Source organism: Melospiza georgiana, chromosome 3 (genome assembly GCF_028018845.1).
Source record: "Melospiza georgiana isolate bMelGeo1 chromosome 3, bMelGeo1.pri, whole genome shotgun sequence".
Taxonomy (NCBI): domain Eukaryota; kingdom Metazoa; phylum Chordata; class Aves; order Passeriformes; family Passerellidae; genus Melospiza; species Melospiza georgiana.
The window spans coordinates 37617100-37640640 of record NC_080432.1 but is presented as its reverse complement, the minus strand read 5'-3'; the positions used below and the strand labels follow the sequence as shown (position 1 = coordinate 37640640).

Below are 23541 nucleotides of genomic sequence, written 5' to 3'. Positions count from 1 at the left end.
TAAGACCTGCTTTTACAATTCAGAGCGAAAAATGAACAAGCAACCAAACAATACCAGAAAAAACCCACTCCAACTATCCCAAACAGGACAAACCAAAGAAGTCATCTCTGTAAAATCTAATTGATAAACAGCACAATTTCCAACTCTTCTATCTTATCCTCCACTGCTAACAATAGGAGTTGTGAATGATCTGAGAATTGAAGCTCAGAAATTTCCATCACCACAATAATTTTGATCTGTTTGATCAAAATTATACATGCACTTAATACCTCAACAAATTGGACCAGAAGGCAACAAGTATTTTTAAATAACACCACTGAAAACACTTCATAAAACACTATAGTTTATTATGCAAAGTTTCAAATACCTAATTGAACATTTGTAGTACTTGTGGCTGCAGGCCTAAACTACAGATTTTCCTTGCAAACGCATGATTAGGCTGAAACAAATTCCTTCCTGAAAACAGGAATCAAGAGGCCATTTACATGTGTTTTGTTTCATTTCTAATAAAACTGATCAAATTAAATCAACGTGCTTTTAATTGTCCAGCACACAAATCAATAACTCATCTCCCTACAAGTGAGATTGGCAAAAGAGATGTAAAGGACATCATAATCCTATTAAAATTTGACATGAACGACATTGTAAAGTGTATTTTACTGTTTGTGATAATCAAGCATTTGACAGTTAATTATGCAAAATTTACTGTACAAGCTTAATAAAAAAAAAATCTTCAAATCTGACAAGGGACTACCATGTTTAAATTGCCTAACCCCCAACAGCTCCTACTTTTAGAAAGTACCATAGGAAAAAAATTCATGTAAACTCAAAATCAAAAGTGCAACCAACAGAAAGCCCATTTGAGAACAAAATATATTTGAGCATATATAATGAGGAATTTTATTACTTGTTGAGATTCATTTCATCTAAATATCTGATCAATTTTAAATATCCATTTTCAGCTGAGATTAATAAGTCTCAGCAACATTTTTTTTTCTATTTTGACCCTAAAGGTGAGTCTTACTGGGTTAGCACCATCACACCTGTTATGTTTGGTGTTCTACTGCAGCTTCTACAAACAGGAACTCCTAAATCTACTTGTTATATCTTTTGTTCCATGCATTCCTTCTGAAAAAAGCATTGAAAAAGAAAGCCATCATCTTAGAGTTGAACTAAGATTCTAACCAATATTTTGAAGTTATCATTTATTTTGCTGCTGATTTACCAGATTTTCAGTCAAATATAAAAATTCAATGCATTTCACACTGAATTTGGTGAAATCAATTTCTACAAGGTCTCTAGGCATCTAGAAGCAAACCTGAGTTAGGCATAACCATCTCCTTTAGTACTTGCCCCTAAAAGTATTTTTTTTATTTCAAACTTGGAGCTTTGCTTTCTGCTCTGTGGATCCCATAAAGTCATCTTGAATTGACAAGAACCCTGGTTTGAGACACTGACTGTAAACTCCCAATTTGCTGTATGTGGAACAAGGCAGGTATGCAAGTGAGTAGACGCACTGGCTCCTCAACCCCATCCAGAAATAACTTTATGGTTGACAGCTTTTTCTACAAAATCCTTCTCCTCACATACTGTTGATGGAAGAGCCTAAAGGTGCTGCTGTTGTCACCTTCTGTGGGTGCACAAGAAAAGCAACTCTTCCTTTGATCACACCTAAGCAGCTGGGTTTACTCTAATTCTACTTACTCATTTTGTAACAGCATTTTATTTCACTCACAAAGGAAACACTAACATGGCCTCATAATTATGAGGCCTCATGATTTTTTAAAGCCAGTTAAATACAGAAGGTTAGACAGATAATATTTGTGAAACACTGAACTCAGGAAAAAAAAGGCAATATTTTCTGAATTTTATTTTTAAGAACTACTTACTGTATTAATATGTCCAGTTAATATCCAACAACTGTCAAAAAAGTGATCATGTAGCACAAATTACAGACCATATTTTCTGGAAATCAATAGGACACTAAGACACAATATTTGTTTATCCTGTCAGATATTCCTCACAAACACACATTAGTCTGTCCTCAGAGTATCTGGCTGTCCAATTTTTAACTGAAATATTTGAATACAGAACCTTCTAAAACTATTTCATATCAGCACTTTTTTTTTTTAAAAAAAGGACTGATTATTATCCTCTCACAACAGCATTAAAGCATTGCAACTGCATCAACACTAACAGAAATAAGCCAGCACACAGACTTTTGACAAGAGAATCAGATGCACCATTGAAATGACCGCTGCAGGTCTCTGGCTGTGTGAGTGACTTTCAAATTCAGCAGTGGTTCAGATCATAAATGGGAGAATTATGTACCACGAAGTAACAGAACAGATCCATCCCCATAAGATTACAGTTGAGTTTCACCATTCTAAGGTATATTTTTATCAATTAAATAAAAGAAAAAAAATTGATTATATGGGAAGCATTTATAGAATCAGAAAACACAATACACCAAGTCTAAGCAATTCTGAACTTTCATAATATTAAAAGTCCAAACAGATTGCAAATGGGTTTCTGATCTACCTCCTTACCTGTAATCATGTTTAAACTTTAAATCCTGAAATTCCAATATTCCCAAACATTAAAAGGCTTGGACTGAGTTTAATAGTTTCCATTTGGTATGTTTGGTGTATTACAAACAACATACTCTTACAATGGATTCTCGGTAAAAAGAACAGAAACAGTGAAAACTTTAGAAACCACCCTTAAAGGAATTAAGTCATTCTTTTTGAAACAGAAGCATTTTAGAAACGTTTAAGTTTCTCTGTATGCCATCTAAAATTTGCAGCTTAAATTTGCCCAACTGCTCCCCTTCTTCCTATTAAGAATTAATTAATTGAACTGCATTAATTCTAAAATGCCTTGGCTTCAAAGATGAAATCAGCCGCACAGCAAATGCTATTTCTGGGCACTCTTTGGGTATTTTCAGGTGTGCAAGATGGACTCCAGCATTTAGTTTACAATTTTATTTACTAGAAGAAAAAAAATGCTTTGAACAGACCATTTTTGCTACAGGGTGCTTCTTCATCCATTTCAGAGACCCTAATTCCCCTCCTGCATGTCTTAGCAGGGGGTACTCCTCTTCCTTGCCCACTCCACACTCTTTGTATTGCTTTAAACGGCCAGAGAGAACCCAATTGTGTCAGATCCCCGCTCCATAAGGAATTCCCTAAGGTCTCCATTCAAACCCAGATGCAGGAGATAAGCAGCACCGGGCTGGCAACAGGACTGCAGCCGGGAGGGGACCATTAGCATGAGAGTCTGAGATCACCCCTGCAGGCTATGAAAACAGCAACTCGCAAACAGCCCGGAACTGGGCACTCAACTAGGACCAGCGGCCAGTTCCCAGATAAACCTTTACACCACAATCATACTTGTCAATGCCTTGCTGCTTGGTTCCTGCCGCACACCTCCGCACAGAAACTGAGAACTCGTTTCCCAAATCAAGGCTGACCCCTCCTGCACCCACCGCCCCATGTCCCTCTCTGACGCGGCTCCGTCGTGCCCAGGCAGGGAAGGCAGCAAACACTGCCAGCAGACGCTTCCCTGTTGGAGCCCGAGCTGCTGAGAACTTTTAACTTTCTGCACTAACACTGACCCCCCAAGAAAACACTACATTTAACCTGAAGTCATAGAGAAAGTTTCCAAAGTTGAATGATAAAACTGAGATTATGAGTGTGTAGTTTGAATAGAAGTGTCTAATATCACATAGTAAAAAAGGAGTTTAAAGTTTTAAAATATAGTATTCCATATAAAACAAGATAGAAGTTTTAAAGCAGAAGCTAATCCTCCTTTACCTTTTTTACTTTCTTCATGAGCTTAAGTAGTATTGTATAATTTTAAAAATCCACATTACAAGTCACAGTTTTAAATTAAAAATAATTTAAGTATGTCCTCTTCATTAAACAATTTATCCTTAAAAAAACCTTATAAAAAGAGAGCTACAACTCCATTTTATAATTTATTAATAAAACACTGCACAACTCACAATTATAAGACTACAATAGAAATAAAAACTATAAACACCTAATTCCAAACAAAAATACCATCTCATACATTTAATCTGAACCTTAACAGAAAAAAAAAAAAAAAAAAAAAAAAACTAAAGAAAAAACCAGAACACACACACCAAACAAAAAATCCACACTTAGTGGTGGATTGGCATATAACAATTACTAAAAAAAATAACCAAACTCAAAATAAAATTTAAAAAATCATAGTTAAATAATCTGTTTATTTAACTAAACCTCCCACCATTATAAAAAAAAAAAAAAACTTTTAAAAATAAACACTTCCCCTGCTCAGATAACCATGCATGTGGCTGGCTGTGGATGCTGCCCAGGGGAACACCAGACCCCAGTAATGGCTGACACCCCCTCCCTGCCTGTCAGCACCACAGGACTTTATCACAGAGCTGCTTCTCTCAGCCTCTTCATTCCCAAATAAATTTCCTATACTTATGGAGAACAATTATACACTACGTACAGCAACGATCTACTTGAGTTTGGACAAGAATCCTCTCCAGATTTCTAGAGGATTTTAGGAATACAACACCTACCAATCAAGATACATGAGCTCAAACCAAGTTGTGTTATACCTAGGGTGTGAAGAAGGGAATGGGAGCTAAAGAAAAAATGTGGGAAACTAAGCACAGTGAAGGCTCACAGCCATGCTAGCCAAATCAATCAAAATTGCAACCAAGACACAGTGGTCAACAGGCTTTTTATAAAGAAAAATCCTGAAGTACTAAAAAAGGATCATAGAGGTTCATGAGGAAGCTCAAGATGACAGCCTACTGGATTTCTAATAGGCTTTAAACAAATTTTAAGAAAACTAGCAAACCCCAAGTGACAAGATTTCCTGCAGGAAGAAACAGCTGATGGTCTGATTCACATGGTCCTTCCTCACTGCTGGGCTGGTTTTTTGAAATTCCTGATTTCAACACTTAAACATCTTACATTGCCTAGCACCACACTGTTCTACTACATCCTGGTAAACAAAATCAAATGCAACAACAGAAAATTTATTTTGATAAATCACTTTTTTAAAAAAAACATAGGAAACTTATTCCAAATTGTAATAATTTTCTCAAAAATACAATTGTTTGGTTGGGATATTTTTTGTCAGAGAATTACTGCAGACAGTTTCACAAAACTTACATATCATGCTTATAATGCAGTCATGATAAATTTTTTTGTTAGATTTGTTTAGAAAATATCCTTTGCTTTGTAAGTTTTAATAGAGACTTGACAAACAGAAGACCTTTTTTTGACTTGGTTGCAGCCTTTCCACTTGATTCACAACACCATGAATGAATGAAAGGAAGCATTACTTAAGAAATTACTGATTTGGCCAGCGAGGTTACTGTAAACAATTGGCTTCCTTTTATGCAACATGACTTCAATTGTGTTTGTTTAGCTAAGCTGTCATGCATTTTATTTTGTGTGAATCCATTTAAATTGTGTGACAGCTGCAGTTAGGCCTATGATGTCATTCATGAGGCAGAAAGAGCAGTGCAGGCATGTGACAGGAAAAACAATGCATTAGAAGCACTCCTACAGAGCAAAAATTTTCCCATTTCTCCCATTCTTAAGCATTATCCTACTTCATAAACTATATCCTTAATGCCATGCTAGCACTTTTTCCCTCTCATTCTCTGCTTTTTTAGCCAACCATGTAAAACAAACTGTCACTGCATCAGTTATTGCACTGCATGAGACACTGGTTGAAATGCCAGAATTTTAAAAACATTTGGATTTTAAAGCTGTGAGACAAGATTCAATGTTATATAAAAGTCTACCAAGAATCTAAACCAGTTTGCCTAAGTGTAATCTCCCTGCACACAAAACATGACTAAATAAAATTTGCTAGTTAAAGGTGACAAAAATTTGATCATATTCAGAACAATTTATTAAAGTGTGCCTTGTAACCAAGTAACAAAAATAATAACGACTTGCCTATACCAACGCTGTAGAGGGTTTTGTTCTGCTTGCTTAGGGCTTTTAGGTTTGCTTATTGAAGTTACTAGTCATAGATTTTACAGGTTGTTGATCAAATACTGTAGGTGAGTGCACCACACAGCAGCTTCTGGCCATCACATGCAGAGAACCAGATACCTCGCTGCTGTACTGAGGGGCAGGGATGCTCCACAGAAACAAGCCACTCCTTGCCCAAATTCATGCTCTTGATTCTCAGAGATAAACCTTTTTATTCCTGCTCTGCACAGAGGAGAGGAATGTTACCCCACACTGGAAAGGGATGTGAAACAAGCTGCGACATTCGCAGGATAAGCCACTGGAGAAGGTGGTGTTCAAACAAAGAAAGGACATTCTTCAGTACCCTGCTAGCCAGAATTTCAGCCAATGCTGTACACAACAGTCTCCTCTCTATCAGCATATTTAAAGCAACAAAAAAGACTCAAAATCTCCAAACTAGAGTATAGACAGACTGTAACACTTGGCACTGGGGGGACAAAAGACTTCACACAACCATAAAATCGTTCAAATCTGACAAATTTTACTCCCAAGTTTTACTCCCAAGAATGGTGTCAACAAAAGTCAGAAGAGACTGTGGAAAGAAATCTGCTCTGGTCTTTCTCCAAAGTTACAGTCTTTACTAAATGTGTGATCTAAACGATTTAGCTACATCATTACAAACAAAAGTGGCATGGATTTACAAGGCTTATGCATTTTCAACCAAATTTAAACTTTTTTTACATTTGTTTACTGTGATTGTGAAAGGATTTATGATTTAACATATCCTAAAGTGGAAAAACAGACAACAGCTGAATCTGGAAGACTTTATCAAGCATCTTGATTTTAATAAACCTTTCAGTCTTTTGAAAGTAAATGCTCTTTTTGTTTCAAAAATTAAAGAGCAATATAAATTTTTCCAATACACCTCTGGGGCAGGGAGAAGCAGGTATGCTGCATTATCCAAAGTTGGACCTAATCACCTGGGTTTGCAGTACATTTTACTCAAGGATGCAAAAATGGCATCATCAATGCAAGGAAAAAAAAAAATCTATTCCTACAAAAATCACAAATAGTTGTCCAATAGGCACAAAAAAAAATCAAAATAAACACACCATAGTCTATTTAGATAAAACATAAGTTATCACAATATGGAGAAAGTACAAGCAATTTGAATTTTTAATCTACTAGAATTCATCACTGGATTTACAACAAATGAATTTCATGTTTGTAGAATTTCTTTTTACTTTTCAGCCATGTTGTGACTGGTCTTCTGAAAGCTAATCTAAACCGTCTTTAGTCATTTGAATTGGATTTATATGCCAGTGACTTTGAAAATAAAACAACTGATGGTGAGTGAATCTTGGATTCATTTATCTTTTTGTTTGCTTGTTTGGGGGATTTTCTGTGAATATAAAATATGCCTACCAACCACCTTCAAAGAGGTATTCTTCCTTTAGCTTAAAGAACAAGTTTTATGTGTGAACAAATTCAGAAATGCTTTTTATTTGATATCATCTAAGAATACTATTATTAGATTATATAAACTCTGATTTTTCTCAACTGACAAGATGTTACCTAAACTCTCTCTTTTAAGTTCAGGTGACGGCTCTACAGTTCTAAAGAGTTACCCATTAGAACATAACAATTTGAAGATAGAGATCACTAGGCTGAAAAATGTACATAAAGACAAAAAATCTTTACAGAAGCCCATAGTTTCCAAATATAACTTTTCTAATCTATTAATTTTAAACATTGTTTAGATTTTTTTTTATGAAAGAAAAGGCTTGACAGTGAATGGATTAACTTCCAGGCCATCAGCTTATATAAAGACACAGCAACAGCTGAATCATCTTTTGTTTTTACTCCTAGGTCAGAGGGCTATGGAAACATTTAGAATAAAATCAATCCAAACTACCATAATTTAGATATTTTGATCCTCCCAAAACCGAGCTCTTTTTCCCACCAGCCACTTGAAATAGGTGCAGATTAATCCAACCCAACTGCTCTAGAGCTCCACGTACCAACAGAACCTTGGTTTGTGGGCAGCCTCGTGCTTCCCTCTCTGATGGATTTATCATTTCCTACTGAAGGCAGCAAGAAGACTGCACCACTAATTGCATTTTGGGGGTTAGTGGGGTGTGAGGAAAAGAAGACAGTAACACACAATGAAATCCTATTTTCATGATGTGCAAGAGAGATTATCTACTCATTTTAACTAAACCAAGGACTTAACTCAAAACATTAAGCTCCAGAAGAACTGGGTAACTTCAGTTTAAATGAATATGGACTTTAAATTTAGAAAAAAAATCAAATAAGTAAAATTTGAACAGGAAAAAATTTGCTTTATATTTAATATTCACTGTTTCATAATTAACCTCCGTCTTTAGAAATTTAAGTAAGAAGAATTCAGAAGAAAAATACTTCCTGCCTGGCAGACAACCCTAGCTTATCCTAAAAACCCTACAGTTCTACCAGGTACTTGGGAATCAGATCAGAACTTCCCAGTTGCCTCTCACACACATTGAGACAGCCATTTTCACATGAGCCCTCTGGCAAGCTTTCCTCCTGAGCATATGAACATCTACAGGACTATTTTTTCCCTATGGCAGGTACATTTCACAGCAAGAATAGCAGTGGGTCATAATCTATTCATAAACCTGTTCTGAAACAAGTCTGTACATTTGATAAACAAACCTGAAGTGACTTCCTATAGTCTATTTCTGGTTATTAAATGAAAAGTCAGAATAATAATGCAGGTGATCTATTAAATAGCATTCGTTGTAAAATAATCAGCCACTTGCCAGAAATCAAATTATTCTTGTTTCATACATTTATTAAATAAGGTCTGTAGAAATTAGAAATAATAGGGAGGTTTGTTCAAGTAAAAGTATAGCAGCAAAAAAAAAGTAGATCATGATGAATAGAAAATACAACATCTAAGGTTACAAATATATCTATTTGGGGCATTCAGAACTACTTGGACTTACTGCAAGTCATGCTCTTTTCACATAATCCTTTCTTTTTAAAGAAGAAATACCATGACTCTTGAAAACAGTATCTAAATCTAGATACTTCCAAAGAAACATTTTTCTTTTTTTAAAATTTAATTAGCAAATATGGTTGTAAACATGACAAGACACAGTTACTCATGCTTCTTAAATATGATCCAAATCATAAATAATTATTTTACTTGAAATTTTATTTAAAATAATACTTCTATGTAGCAAAAGAGGCATAGGTAGTTGTGCTAGGTTATAAATAAATAAAATAAAATTTAAAAAAACATCAGTGATTTTAAAGCTATGCCAAGGCTAGAAAGAGTTGTTTCAACCCTGCTACAAAAGAGAAAAGATGCTTTAAAAAAGGCAATATTTTGAAATAGGAAGACACAAATACCTGAATTCTCTATGCATTGTCTGCTTTAAAAGGGAAAGAAGAAATATCTTTTCCACTTGTTTTACTACAGTGTCAATATTTTATAGATGGGTTGGTCCTTAACATCTTTTCTCAATGCAGCCTATATTAAATAACTAACCAGAGCATATAATTAAATAAACAAATATAAAATGCCTATGCACAGACTGGAAATTAACATTTTCAACAGCTATTCAAGTATCCTTTCTTTCTCCATAATATTTACTGGTGTTCATAAATTTTCTCAGAACTTCCATCTTACTTTGTCTGCCTCTGTGCATTAGCTTAGTTCAGAAAGTCAGCATGAGCAATAAGGCAATATGACAACTTTTCTTTTTTTCATTACTCAGAGATCAAGTATTTACCTTCCACAAGCATGTCTGGCACATCTGCTTGATATCTAGGCCCCACTCTGATTTCTCCCTTGTCTGCTAAAAGTGTTTTCAATGATGGATCATACACCAGTGAATAAAAAAAGGTATCCTAAAAAAAAGGAGACATGTTTGCAACAGTATAATAATTTTTAAAATTAGGTTTGCAAATTTGTAACAGCTTCCATTTGGAAATTTGCGTACTTGACAGAACACAGGTTTGGTACATAAATCTTCATTCTATATAATACAGATGTCTGATGAATGCTTTTAAAAGGATTATTAAGACTTCTCTCATTGTTAGGACTTACTTCAGAACAGAGTAATAATGAAAAGATCCATACACAAAAATATATCAATGGATTTGAAGAGAATTGATGTTAAATGCTTACTGAATTTAACAAGTTTGCACTCATAGGTATCTCAACCATACTGACTTTCCATTATAAATTAATCTCAAAACAAATATAACACTCTTTGTAAACCCTTCTCAGGCACTAAAACTGCATTGGCAAATGTGGTATAGTCACAGAAGCATAGGCCAAGTCCTGCTTTTAAAAATATTTTTACTGATTATCAGTGGTTTGGTGTAGAAATTTAAAAATAAAGACATGCTAAGTTCAGTTAGAAAACATTGTCTTCCTGATGTTATATTAAGACACTCCAAAGAAAAATATGTTTATTTTAAAGGTATTTTGCAATCTTTCAAATTCTTGGGGAATTTTCTTCCTCTCTGGTAAAGCTAAGCATCCTCAGTATCTTCCAGAGGGTGACGAGGAGATACTTTCCATACAATAAAAGGAAAAAATAAGGAGGAAAAAAAAGCACCATGTGATTTCCTCCTTCAGTATCTGCTACAGGAAAACATCTCTATATTTTCAATTGTAAGATGCCATATTCATTATTTCAAATTAATTTTCTAAATACAAATAGATTCATAATAAACCTATCATTTAAGTGTGTCAATTAAATTTTTATCAAATAATATTGTTTAAATCAGTGTTGTGAACAACATAATTTTTTTAACATATCATCCAAGGTGTGATTTTCAAAGTATTGTTTGCCCATTTGTTAAAAATACAGAAAGAAAAATAAACTTATCCTAATATTTACTAGAACAGAAATCATAATTACCTCTTTCTCCAGGTATGACAGCACAGATTCTGTCTCATTCAGAAGTGCAACGCTGCATTTTCCCCTACACAAACATAAGCAACAATAGTTACTTTGTAAAAAGTTCAAATTTCAAGTAGTTACTTACAAGAAAACAATCTAGATATATTTTAAACTTCCACACTCCACACTAAAAATAGAAAAACATTAAAATATTTAAAAATTAACATTGCCATACTTTATTAATACCAAAATTAATATAAAAGCAACAAAACAAATGGCTGTACTGAACTAAGCATTCAAATACATTGGAATTCCATCAAACTGGGAAATAATTTCAGTAATGGAAAGGCAAAAGAAGAGAAGAGGTACAATGGCAAACAATAAATGCACACACAATTAACAAAAAGGCCTGGATTATAGAAACATCACCTCCAAGTGATTTATCTCCAGTAAGTTCAGTGTATTATTTGAAAAAAAAAAACCCAAACTGGAAAGAATATAAGGCTTTCTTTAAGGCTGTAAAAACAAAGCACTTTTCTCTTTTGAATGGAAGCATTTTTAATAATCAATCATGGAATTCTTTTAGTTTCTTCTGTGCCCATATTAAAATGCTGATGAACCACATTTCTGTGCAGGCTCCTGTTGCCCAGTAGTGGTACAGACCTGCCCACTGTAACATCAGCAGTCAATGCAATGGGACTGGGAAACCAACACCCTCCTCCCCTTCTCATCCCATCTCCCCCAGCATTGTCTTGCCTCAAATTTCTCTAGCTCCAACTTCTCCACAAGTAACCTGCAGAATTATTTTCAAAAAATAATATTTTAAAGAAGCACTCATGGATATGGATGAAAAATGTTAAGTGTGCTGCATCACCTTGTTAGCAACTTGCATTTTTTTGGTATAATTTACAACTCAACTACCATTTTATAGATACACATGTATGCATGCATGCACATATATATACACACATATATATATGTATATGAAGATATATTTATTACCCCTTACATACAGCACCTTGCATTTCATGCACCAAAGTTTTACTCAATTTAGTTGGTACTTGCCAGGAAGTTCTTGTGGCCTTATACATCAGCTACAGGAAATAAGCCCAGAACACCCACCTCCCATCTACCCTCACAGAACAGACCAGAACACAGAGAAAGACTACTTGTTTGCAGAGACCTTCTTGATTTTAAGATAACACCAAAATGAGTATTGTAAAGTTATTCTGTCAGGGAGAGCTGACTCTAAGCTCCACCACAGGCATTTGAAGCCAGTTGCTAATGGCTGATCATTAAGTGAACATACCCAGCTAATGTCTTATTCATTGCCACTGCACAACCTGAGAAAGGGGGGTAAGGCACAAGTTACTGTCCTGAATTTCTCCTCATTGTCATATCTGTCAGGAGAACCACACCACCCAAGAAAAATGGGAAGAAGAGGAAGAAAAGTCTGACCACAATACACAACAGCTGAGGAAAATTCTCCCGCAGCAGAGAAGTAGGAAACCTTCCAGACACCCGATCATGTCCTTCTTTGAAGGTTTAAGCTTTTGGCCTTGATAATTCCCGAGTGTTCACTTCCAAAAATTAATCATGTTATAGCATGAAGTCAGTTTTCCAACTTTATTTTAATATTTTATTTTGTTTTTTAGTGTAAAGAGCTAACCAGGAGTTCACCTTTCCAGTCTGGTTCTATTCCATACAGCTCCAGTGTGGCCCCTCTCTCCATTAGAGCCTGCCCTTATTTAACTTCAATTACCACAGAGGCATTCATTGCTCCACTGCCATGGTGACTGCAAAAGTATTTTATTGACCAACCTCATCTTTGATTGCTGGTCCACCAAGAAATTCATTTTATTTCATTAAGATCCAAGATTAGTCCCTGCAGCATGTCTTCACTCACTTCTGAGTGAGTTGCTATTTGATGCTAAATTTCTTCATACAGCACTTTAACCATCTAATGGCTGGAGTCACACAGAGGTAACATTTTGTATGCATATATGACCTCTTGCATGGACTTGTGTCTCAATGTAGACAGCACTAGAACTACAGTAGACACTAAAATAAAAAAACAACAACAAAACTCACGTTTGAAAACAGATAAATTACAGAAGTCTTTCTACTTTTAATTCTCTATTTCAGTTACCCATTACTGTAATCGAGAAACCTGCAATACCTAAGTGATTTAGAATCTTGACCAAATCGATAAAAGCCTACTGTTTATATAACTCTTCCTCTCCTCTCCCATCAGAGGAAAAGCTTCTCTGTATAGTTGCAAGAGCTCAGCTGGACTGAACCAAGCATCTAGTTCATTGCAGCATGAACACTGGGCACTCCTCAATCATGGATGCTAAGGTGAGAACTTAAGTCAAGGTGAGAACTTGATTTGTAGTAATATGCACCTTAATATTCTCCACTGCACTTTTCACCCATTCTTCAATATTAATAATCAAACACCCTGGAGAAAAAGTTAATGTCATTTAAACCACATTACAAGGTAACTTGGGATTAAGATTTTTAAGGGATGTATCTGAGAACCCTTAGTTTCTTTGGATTTAAAAATATTTTCCTCCTTACAGTGTTCTGGAGCATTATTCCTTAATGTTTTTAAATTAGGATAATTGAGAAATATAGAGCTATATCAAATAAAAAATCAATATAACAGCACACAGTCTGACTCTTCCAAACTAGACAAAGAAAGGGGGAGCTAGCTACCTACAAAAATAAATGAGAGTGTATGCTGCATTTAGCAGATTATAAAATCAGTTACACACTAAAATAAAATTATACTCTATTCTTTCAGAAATCCCACTGTCTTTACATTTTGAGTATTATTTACTCAATGAATGTCACACATTCATTGTTCTGTTGGAGTCTCCTGCCTAAAATGCGTCATTAAACTGAACTCGGCTAAAAATTACAAAGAATTGCCTAGTTTTAAAAAATACATAAATAAAGAGTTGTCTACTATTTTTCCATATATGAAACCTTCCTCCTCTTATGTAACTCTGATTCCCTGATTTAAGCTGTATTTCTCCAACAAGTAGCATTCCTGGCTTAACTGGCATCATCAAGGTGAATTATTAGTTAACAGGATCAGAAGGTCTCATTATTAAGATGATTGATCTTATGTCTCCAAATGTCTGATTTTGACCTTCTTCTCAAATTAAAAATATTCAGAAAATTGGTTTTTACATCCTACAGAATTAGGCAAAATTTATCTTGTAGGAGTGTTGAGGGAAAGTTTAAACAACCTCAGCAATGCACAAATAACAGTAACCAAAAAAGTAAGTTAGCTTTTATGTCTTCATTTAAACTTGATTTTGATGAGATTAAGTTGTGCCTTCAGAATCCTTTCTGCTCTTAGATTTACTTCATATTTAAACTGGTCACAAATAAAGGGTTGTTCCATTGAGCTGACAAGAATGCCAACAAAACTTATTATATAATTAAATCAGCCAGCAACAAAAAGTAATTTAGAGGTCTTGTAGTAAAAGGAGACAATAAAACTCGCCTGTAAATATATGCTCATGGTATTGCCAGCTTCTATCATACAAACCACTTAGGATTCAATTTCTTCTCCAGTCCTGATAACCAGAGACACAACTCATAACTTTCTTCTTTAAAGCATTAATCATGTGAAAGCTCTTTTCACATGCTACACCTTCCTTCACTCTCATTTGTTTTGTCTGCTTGTAATTTTTTTCCTGTATGTTCCAGGTGACTTCACCAGTGAGTGGACAATTTCTGATCATTTACACCCCTCTGCTAAGGGATGCCTGACAAGCTATTTTTCCACACCTACAGCCTACTTCCATATCTCAGGGAAGCCCTTCTGTTACCATACAGAAATGAGATTCACACTCTCTCCAGAAAAAAAAAAAAAAAAAAAAAAAAAAACCCAACCAAAAAATTTTAGTTCTAAAGTGCCTTAATGATTTTGTAGGAAAGGATTTCTACAACAGCCCTAGCAGAAACCCAGAACCATACAGTCCCAAAACTAAAACTCTAACCATCGACAGCCAGAACCTCAAAACACAGAGACACTGATGAGGATTATAAGGAAATGGCAAGAAATACCAGTTATCATGGTAGATAGAAGTCTCATTGAGGGGAACATAATGACCCTTGTTTTATGGAATTATTTTTCCTGGGATGGGTGGGAGGCTGTTTGCTGTGGAACAAAGAAAAGGAGAATTAAATTCTAAGAAATAAGTGACAGTTTTGTGAGGCACTCATAGGTCAGACTGTCTTGGACAAGTCAATATGGAGCTCATGCAAATCAACACTCTGTGTGAGATGTCAGTTACCATACCAGCCCTGAAGGACAGATTTCATAGACAGTAAGCAGAGGTAAGACCTAAGAGATCTCAAAAACTAAAGTTAAAAACATTCCATGTTTCAGTGAGACCCAAGAGAGGAATGAAAATCATATAGGAACTTACTTCAGACAAGAATGTGACAACAATCAGTATTTAGATGAGAGAAGGATAAGACTGATCTTAGTAATCTGGTACAATGAAGGCAAAATATGATGACAACCAGCTCAAGAGTTTAAGTTGCAAGAAAAAAAGTTGTACCAAGCTTATTATACCAGACAATGTTATCAAAAGTTCTCAATAAAGTCTGGTTAAACAACCTACACCAAAACACCAAATTGCCCAAAAGATCGAATGAAACGCCTTCTTGTTTGCACTGCTAGGCAATTGCTCTTTAATGAGCTTTTTCTTAAAGTAAAAAAAGGTTTTAATCAAAAATATAGATTAAAACCTTTATGAAAATTTTAAAAAGCTGATGCAAACACTTATATTTTAAAACTATCAAAATTAATCAAAATCAACAGCAACTGCCTCATCATTTCAGCCTTAACTTATATACCAGTGGAAGCTTCTACAGTTCCAGTTCTGCTGCTCTTGCAGGCTATTTCTTCATGTTTTCACCAGATGAGTAAGACAGCCCATGAGATACAAACTTTTAAAAATAGAGATTTTTTGGAAGAGAAAGTATGCAAAATAAAAAAAAAATTACAGAAAGAAATCACAAGAAACAAAATACCTGCAGCCTTTTAACTAGTATGAATGATAAGACAGGAAAAGGCACCTTCATGGGTTCAGTACCATGCCAACAAAATCTCCTATTGGAATGTAGATGTAGCCTGGGTGACAATGATGCAATGCAAGAACTCTTAGACCTCATTGCTCTGGGTTCCCACCAAGTCAATGAGACTTTATATGCCTTGCTTATTCAGATACAACCTCAAGAAAAAAAAAACACATGTGCAGGCACAACCCCAGAGACTTAGAAATAACAATTATCAATTGCTCTCCAGAAAACAACAGAATTATGTTGGATAATTTTGTACAGATATATACCAATTGGATCTTGATGATCTGCATCAAGAAATGTTACTGTCTCAGTAGACATTTGGAACACAGAAGCATGAGTCACTAGCTAGACAGTCTGAGAATAAAATAACAGGAAAGAATATTAGGAAATATTATGCTGGTGAGAAACATCTGATTTGATTTTAACATATGCTGTTACTTCAATGGCAATCAGAGATTAAACTCCAATGAAGGTACATAATGAAGAGGGATAGAAAGGAGCAGGTGCAGGAGTAGAACTCCAGAGAGATCTTTCCCACATCCAGCATAAAGGGAGAATATGGGAGAAAAGATAGCGAATTAAGGAGGAGAGAGCTACCTGAAATAACAACACTTTTTTCCCTGAACTGTCTTAAATGAGAAAGTGTTCTGAAGATTTCCAATCAAACACCCACTTTGAGCCAAGTCATGATCCCTTACAAGCAGCCTACACTGCAATGCTGATCACCAAACCACAAAGTGGGAACTGCAGAGTCCAAAGAGCTTCTACTAATTACATGAAATTGATTCCCCAGTCACAGCAAGACAGCACTAAGAGTACTTGTGCATTTTACTTTGAAGCACGATTTAAGGGGCACAGAATGTGCTGACAGACTCATACCAATGTCTTTATAGCAAATTTCAAGTTCCCAGACTACAAAGAGAATAACTGGGGAGCAAGCTACTGCATAACACTAAAAACAAAGAAAAATCATCATGGTGATTTAAACTTGTAATAGATCCCTAACTACAATCTTTTAAAATATTCAATCAATATCTAGAATTGACAAAAAAAATCTGCATTGAATTGATTTATAATTAATTGGCTCAAGTCTGTCTCTGTCCATTTATAGAGCCATCTCAAACACGAGGAAGAAAACTCAAACAAAAATTTGATAGGCGACTACTACTGGGATCTGTGCCTCTGACAATGTAATACCAATCTTCTAAAGAATACAAGATTGTGTATCTGTGGGCAAAAGATTAATCAATTTGGTATTATCTAATTAACACACACTTGATCAAATAAAATCAAAAACAGAATGCACAGCAAACTAATTTATGCACATCTAAATGTACTAGTAAATGCCTGGCATTTAAACATGTGCATAGATCATATGGATGGATGGCTCAGGATTTTGATACTGCATGTGGCTTTTAGTCAAAAACTTCAGAGTTTTAATTTTAATTTGAGCTAGAGTACTAATTTTGTGCACTCCAAATTGGTAAGATTTACAGACAGTCTCCTGAAGCAATCATGCCCTACTGACTTGAATATAAAAGCAATTAAAAGGTAAATATTTTCTCAACGTGGCCACAGTAAAATTACATATTTTGATATCTCAAAACAAGCATAACTGTAGATACACTTTCTGTAAACTGTATTGTTGCAAACTCAAGTGATTGATATTTTCTCTCTAGGGATTAATTCATGCTAAAAAGTAAAAAATTGTTGCCTTTTAGCACAGCAGCAGTGATGCACATGAACTGAACAAAACTACAGGAAGCTGGTTAGGAATGATTTTCCATACATTGATTAAACCATTTAGGTTGGAGAACACCATTAAAATCATCAAGCCCATTACAAGCTGTCCAGCTCAGAAGCAACACACATCACTCCAAACAACTGAAAGTAAAAGTTTTGCATCTTATGAAAAGCTTCTACTTTGTAATTATGCCACTACAGAGAAATATGTACTGATTTTCAGACATTTATGTGACAGTTTTCCACTGATAAATACACCTTTTCTTACACTGTTTCTAGTACTGGTTATAGACCACATATGAAAACAGGATTCTGTCCTGAACTGAATTTTTATTTTAATTAAGGTAAGAATAATTTGAATTTTACTGGAAAAGGAAAAAAGAAGAAAATAGTCAGACATGCTTCAAAAGTCCCTTTGTTAAGCAAGGTATTCTTCCCATCTGGAATGAGTTTATTTGGAGCAATCTAAATGATTAGGTAAGCACATGCCTATGGAAAACAAATTCACTCCTTATCCAGTCTGATTATGCCAGAAAATAATCAGGCTTATAAGGATCATTGTAAGCTTTTAAAAAGTAGGTAAAATTTGTATATACACTCACACACCCTATATGCAGAAGCTTCTAGTTTGCCAGGAATTCCAAAACTAGAAATCCCAAGGTAATACCACTAAATTCTAAAGTGCTCTGTCTTGAGAAGTAACACTATAAAATGACCTGCCACATCTGTCTTGAGCTTCAGAGCATTCGTTGTGTTTTCAGTTAAGGAATCCCACATTCAGAAAAAAAGGGATTTCTCTACACCTTAGTTGTATCACACTTTCTTTTTTGCTGTTCTTTCTTCTGCATGACCTCATCAGGACTCACTAATATTGATACTTGAAACAACTGAGTCATTTATAACACATCTAAAGAGCACCACAAGGTTACAGTTTGTAAGCATGACATATTCATATAAACTTCGTGTTCTTAAGCTACTTTTTCTTCCACGTCTACAAAGTGGTACCAATCAAAGTTTCTTTAGTCTACCCAAGAGCAAGGGAACCATTTGAAAACAAAAAAACCCCACCAAAATAACAAAAAATCACCATCACCAAATAAACAAATAAAAATTAACAAAAAACCTAACTGAAAAAAAAATTAATGCTCTGTCCTGAATTCCATTAATGTTCAGAATAATGTCAAAAGAAGGAAACCAAGATCCTTATAGACTGGTACTTTAGAAGTTTAAGTATACTTTTTTTGTACATTTACACGTAAAAATATCCAGACAGTATAAATTGCTTAATAATAATTGAAGAACTCTTCTCATGATCTGAATGTTTGGATGCTTTAACATCACATATGCACAGGCACATTCTCCCCCGTCATATTAATCAGCTTTTAATAAAACTAGCTTATGCAATCACAATTTTTAAAAGGCTCATGGAAACCTTTCTGTGATGGAACAGAAGTAATAAACCAAGCCATTACCATCTTAGGATAGTTTTGAGGGTTCTTTTCTTGGTTTTGCCTTTTGTTTGTCAGTTTTTAAAATAAATAATATGTGTAACAATATATCAGAATCAATGCTCAGAAAGTTTTTCTTCCATAGGTGCGTACAAAACTTGGATTTGCTGTTCATGTCAAACAACAAATAGAATCCTCTAAAAAACCTAATAAACACTTAGTTTATCCAATTGCAGATTGAATAAACACTCCCCATTAAAGATTAAGGTGTAAATTTACTGCAGTTGTTTGAACAAATCCCATCATAACAAACATCTATATAATGTACCAATATCCTACGTATGTAAATTAAAATGCAAGAAAAATGATATTTTCTTTTTTTTTCCCTGAAGCGAGTGGAGGTTTTTATTGCTGTATAAAGCATCCCAAAAGATTCCCACCTGCTTTTATTATGACATCTGAGAATGCTTGGCTTATTTATACTTTCCAAACACTTAAAATATAATCATCATCACCTACATAAAAACTCCCCAGTCCCAAGACTGGAACACCAAATAAGCAAACAAGATATAAGCAAAGATATTGAAATGGTAAGATTAACCTTGATGTATAAATAAATTCTTCTACACCATTAATAAGAAATATTTAACTTTAGAGCAATTACAAATTAACTTAGACAACAATGCATTTTTGACAACAATCTAAACATGTTTAATACCTATTAACACTTGAGAGCTTAAGAATGAAAAATAAATTTAAAGCTCAAAGCTCATAACCCAATGCATCTCCAACAAGATAACCACCAGCAGATTTTTATACAAGAACCCACTTTTAACACATGCTAAGTTTTATGGTGAATTTTGCAACACCGGCAGATAATTTCAACTTTGTGACACTTTTCACCATTCTTCACCCCGTAATTTTTCATGCCTTTCCAAAATGCTGCATTTGGTAATGCTCAAACCCCTGAGAGCCCAAGTAGCCAGCACTGGCTCATCAGTCCCTCTCTGGGATGCTCAGAGGAGCCACCTGCACCGACCCTGGGGGCACTCCCTGTGTGACATTAATGAAGGAGAGCGGCACGGAGAGGGCGGCGGGCAGGACAGCTGTGACAAGGACACCGGGATTACAGAGCCTGGCAAAACTGCATCTGCAGCATGCAGGGATTAGGCAGGAAGGAGATAATCCACTGGAGGGGTGTTACTGCCTGCACACATTTGAGCAGACAGAGGAGGCAATAATTTCACTTGTAACCTGACAAGTAGGCAGGAAGGTAACCAGCCTTGTCTTCGATCCCCAGACTGAAACGTGAGCTTGCTCTGTGCCACACACCGTGACTCCAGAGCAAGCAAGGTAATTCCACCTTCTATACACATTCCACTGCAAGAGCTCTGTCCACAATGAACCAATGCCACACTTAATTACTACATTACCCACTTCTAATTATTTTCTAAATCTGGCTCTCCAGGGGATATTTTATGCCAAAACTTTTGCTGCTCCCTGAAATGGCATAGTGACAACTAATTTAAAGGGGAGACAATATGAAGTCTAAAAAAATCCCAGCATTTCTAACAAAGCAAATTACATATCAAAACAGTTACATATAATGTATAAGTAACAAAAAAATATCAGAATGTGGGATAAAACACTATTTCGCTAATACAAAAGCAAACTGATTACAACAGAATTATTCAAAACCCAGAGTTGAGATCAAAAGGCTCCAGAATTAGGCATGCACATCAAAGAAATCTAACCCAATAAATTACTGCAAGGTAGTTACTCTGGAGCTTCAACTATGAAGTAACAGCAACAGGTGTATAAATGAGATATCACTGTATTTGGAATTGTTAACTACAACAAAAGCAACCTTAGTGACAGTAGCAGTAATTTCCTCTACCCTTCAGTTTGAAAAAAGGGTAAACTTAAGAAAAGAAGAAAGACAAAACAAAAGCAGTAAAATCTTATACATAAATGTTTTATTTATACTAAATAAAAACGTACTAGGTAAAATTCTTCTACTCCTTCAATTTCAACAAAAATACCGTTAGTCTCAGATACTTTTCTTGGTTGAAGGCGTCAGGAAAAGCCCAAGATCTGTAGCTGTCAAAAACCTCCTCCATTCTCTTAAAATCAGCTTGAATTTTCTCCTCTTCCTTCCAGAGGGGTTGAGTTTTTGTGCTCTTACTCTGGAGAGAACTGATTTCCAACCTCCTATCTCCACTCTATACCATTGTACCATTTACTCCTGTAAATCCAATTTCTCCTAAGGGCTACAACTCTAAGTGCTTAGAGCAAAGGCCAACATCATGGAGCTACCCTGGCTTTGATTGCACAAATATCCCCTAGCTTTCTATACGGAGGCAACTGACTTGGTAGACCAGTGACAGAGAATGTCATTGAACCTGACTTCAGCAAGGCCTGCAGTGTCCTTCAAGAGGATTGGAAACATATGGACTAGAGAAGTAGACAATAAGCTTGGAAAAAACCACCAGACTGGAAAGGCTGTGGTGAGTGATACAAAGTCCAGCAGGCAGCTGGTTACTGGGGGTATCCCCCAGTTGCTGACCCTGGGAAAAAATACACTTTCAACATGTCTGCAGCTGATATTAAATTAGATTTGTTCACTCTTAAGGTATGACAACTAAAGGGAGAAATTCTGCTGCTTTGTTCAATTAGCTAATACAAAGATAGATTACTAAGATGGCACCAGGCTCCTTTCAGAGAAGTAGTGATAGGACACAAGGTAGCAGACAAAGTTTCAATAAGTGAAATGCAAAATAGATGGCAGGGAAAAAAAATCACCATAACAGACATCAAACAGCAAAACAGACACCCAGAGAAGCTGTGATATCTGCATCCTTGAGTATTTTGGTGTACTAATGGAAGAAAGCTAGAGGAACATCACCTCCTCAATATTTCTATCCTCTTTAGAGGACCAGCTAATTATTAAAAGTTAAAAAAACTACTGAGAATCACAGAATGTGAACACAAGTAAGTTAAAGACCTAAGTAAGGAACACCAGGAATACCTTATAGTGTATTTGCTTTGTTTCTTTTTAAAACAGTTTGAAAACATTGAAACATCAAGCTTGTTCCAGAATTTGTCTGCTAAAGGTCTTAGTAACACGTGACAGCACAGTCCTACAACATTCATCTGTTCTGAAAAGTAGATGCAAGTCATCAGTCTGCTTTTGCCTGCTGTGCTGTGTGGCATGTACGATGAATTCACGTGTTTTTCTGCCTTCTTTGTGAACTATGTACTGGAGAACCTCTATTGTATTTGCTCCCTGAATTGTGAGGTGAGGAGACATTTACAATACTTCTTCTATGTAATCTTCCCTCTGCAAGGAGAATACCTTATTTCAATATCTAAATGTCAAAGTAAGTAAAAGAAACTGCACAGGATTATTATCTCCATGCTATAGTTGGAGCAGCAGAAAATTGACAGTTAAATGACTTTCTCAAAGTCAGTAAAAGGAGATGAATAAAGCACAAGAAATTAATACAAAAATTTCCAACTTCCAGTTTTTGTGTTGTCAGCAAGAGAGATAAGCAACCTCTCATCCCTGTGGTGTCCAGTGACAGGACCCAAAGGAATGGTCTGAATTGTGTCAAGAGAGGTTTAGGTTGGATGTTAGAAAAAGGGTTTTACCCAGAGGGTGGCTGGGCACTGGAGCAGGCTCCCCAGGGCAGTGCTCACAGCACCAGCCTGACAAACTTCAAGAAGCGTTTGGACAACGCTCTCAGGCACATGGTGGGATTCTTGGAGATGGTGCTGCGCCAGGCCAGGAGCTGGACTCAGTGATGTTTGTGGGTCCATTTTGTGATTTGCCAATAACAGAGAAAATAAATATAAACATATAATGTGCTTCTCCTGTTGGACAATATGTACCTCTTTTTTGGCAACTTCTAGACACTTATGGTCTGAAATAGCTGGGGGAAGCTGGATGTAATAAGAAAATGAAAACTCCTTAAGAATGCAATGTAAGAATGCATTTTTTCACACTAAATTAGACTCCCCCCATCACTGTGCTATTTCTTTTCCATTTCTAGATTCATCATCTCCTCATTCCAACACAAAAGAAAGTTTTTCTGACTGCTAAATAGAAGATGATGTGAGCACCTACATCACTAACAGAAAGAAGTCGACAAACACTTTTTGAGCTTTAGCAAGTCTCTTCCTACATTAGCATTAAAGGCAATTTAAAACAATACTTGAAATGCTTCTGTAACATTTAGACAAACTCAGACATGACTCTTCACATTTAGTGAAGATGGGGTAATTTTAATTTTACATGCATGCAGCCCTAAACTGCAGATCTGACCAATGAGTCACTGCCTCCGTTCC

General features: G+C 35.6%; 1 protein-coding gene across 3 annotated transcripts in view; it reads right to left on the bottom strand.

Moving 5' to 3' along the window:
• Positions 1-23541, bottom strand: part of MTA3 (metastasis associated 1 family member 3) — a 167606-nt gene that overhangs the window by 120402 nt on the left and 23663 nt on the right. For all 3 annotated transcript variants that reach the window (XM_058020133.1, XM_058020134.1, XM_058020135.1), the window contains exons 5-6: positions 10913-10976; positions 9773-9890 (exon numbers count right to left, since the gene is read on the bottom strand). In XM_058020133.1, the coding sequence (XP_057876116.1) occupies positions 9773-9890; positions 10913-10976 (182 nt within the window). The remainder of the gene's footprint in view (positions 1-9772; positions 9891-10912; positions 10977-23541) is intronic.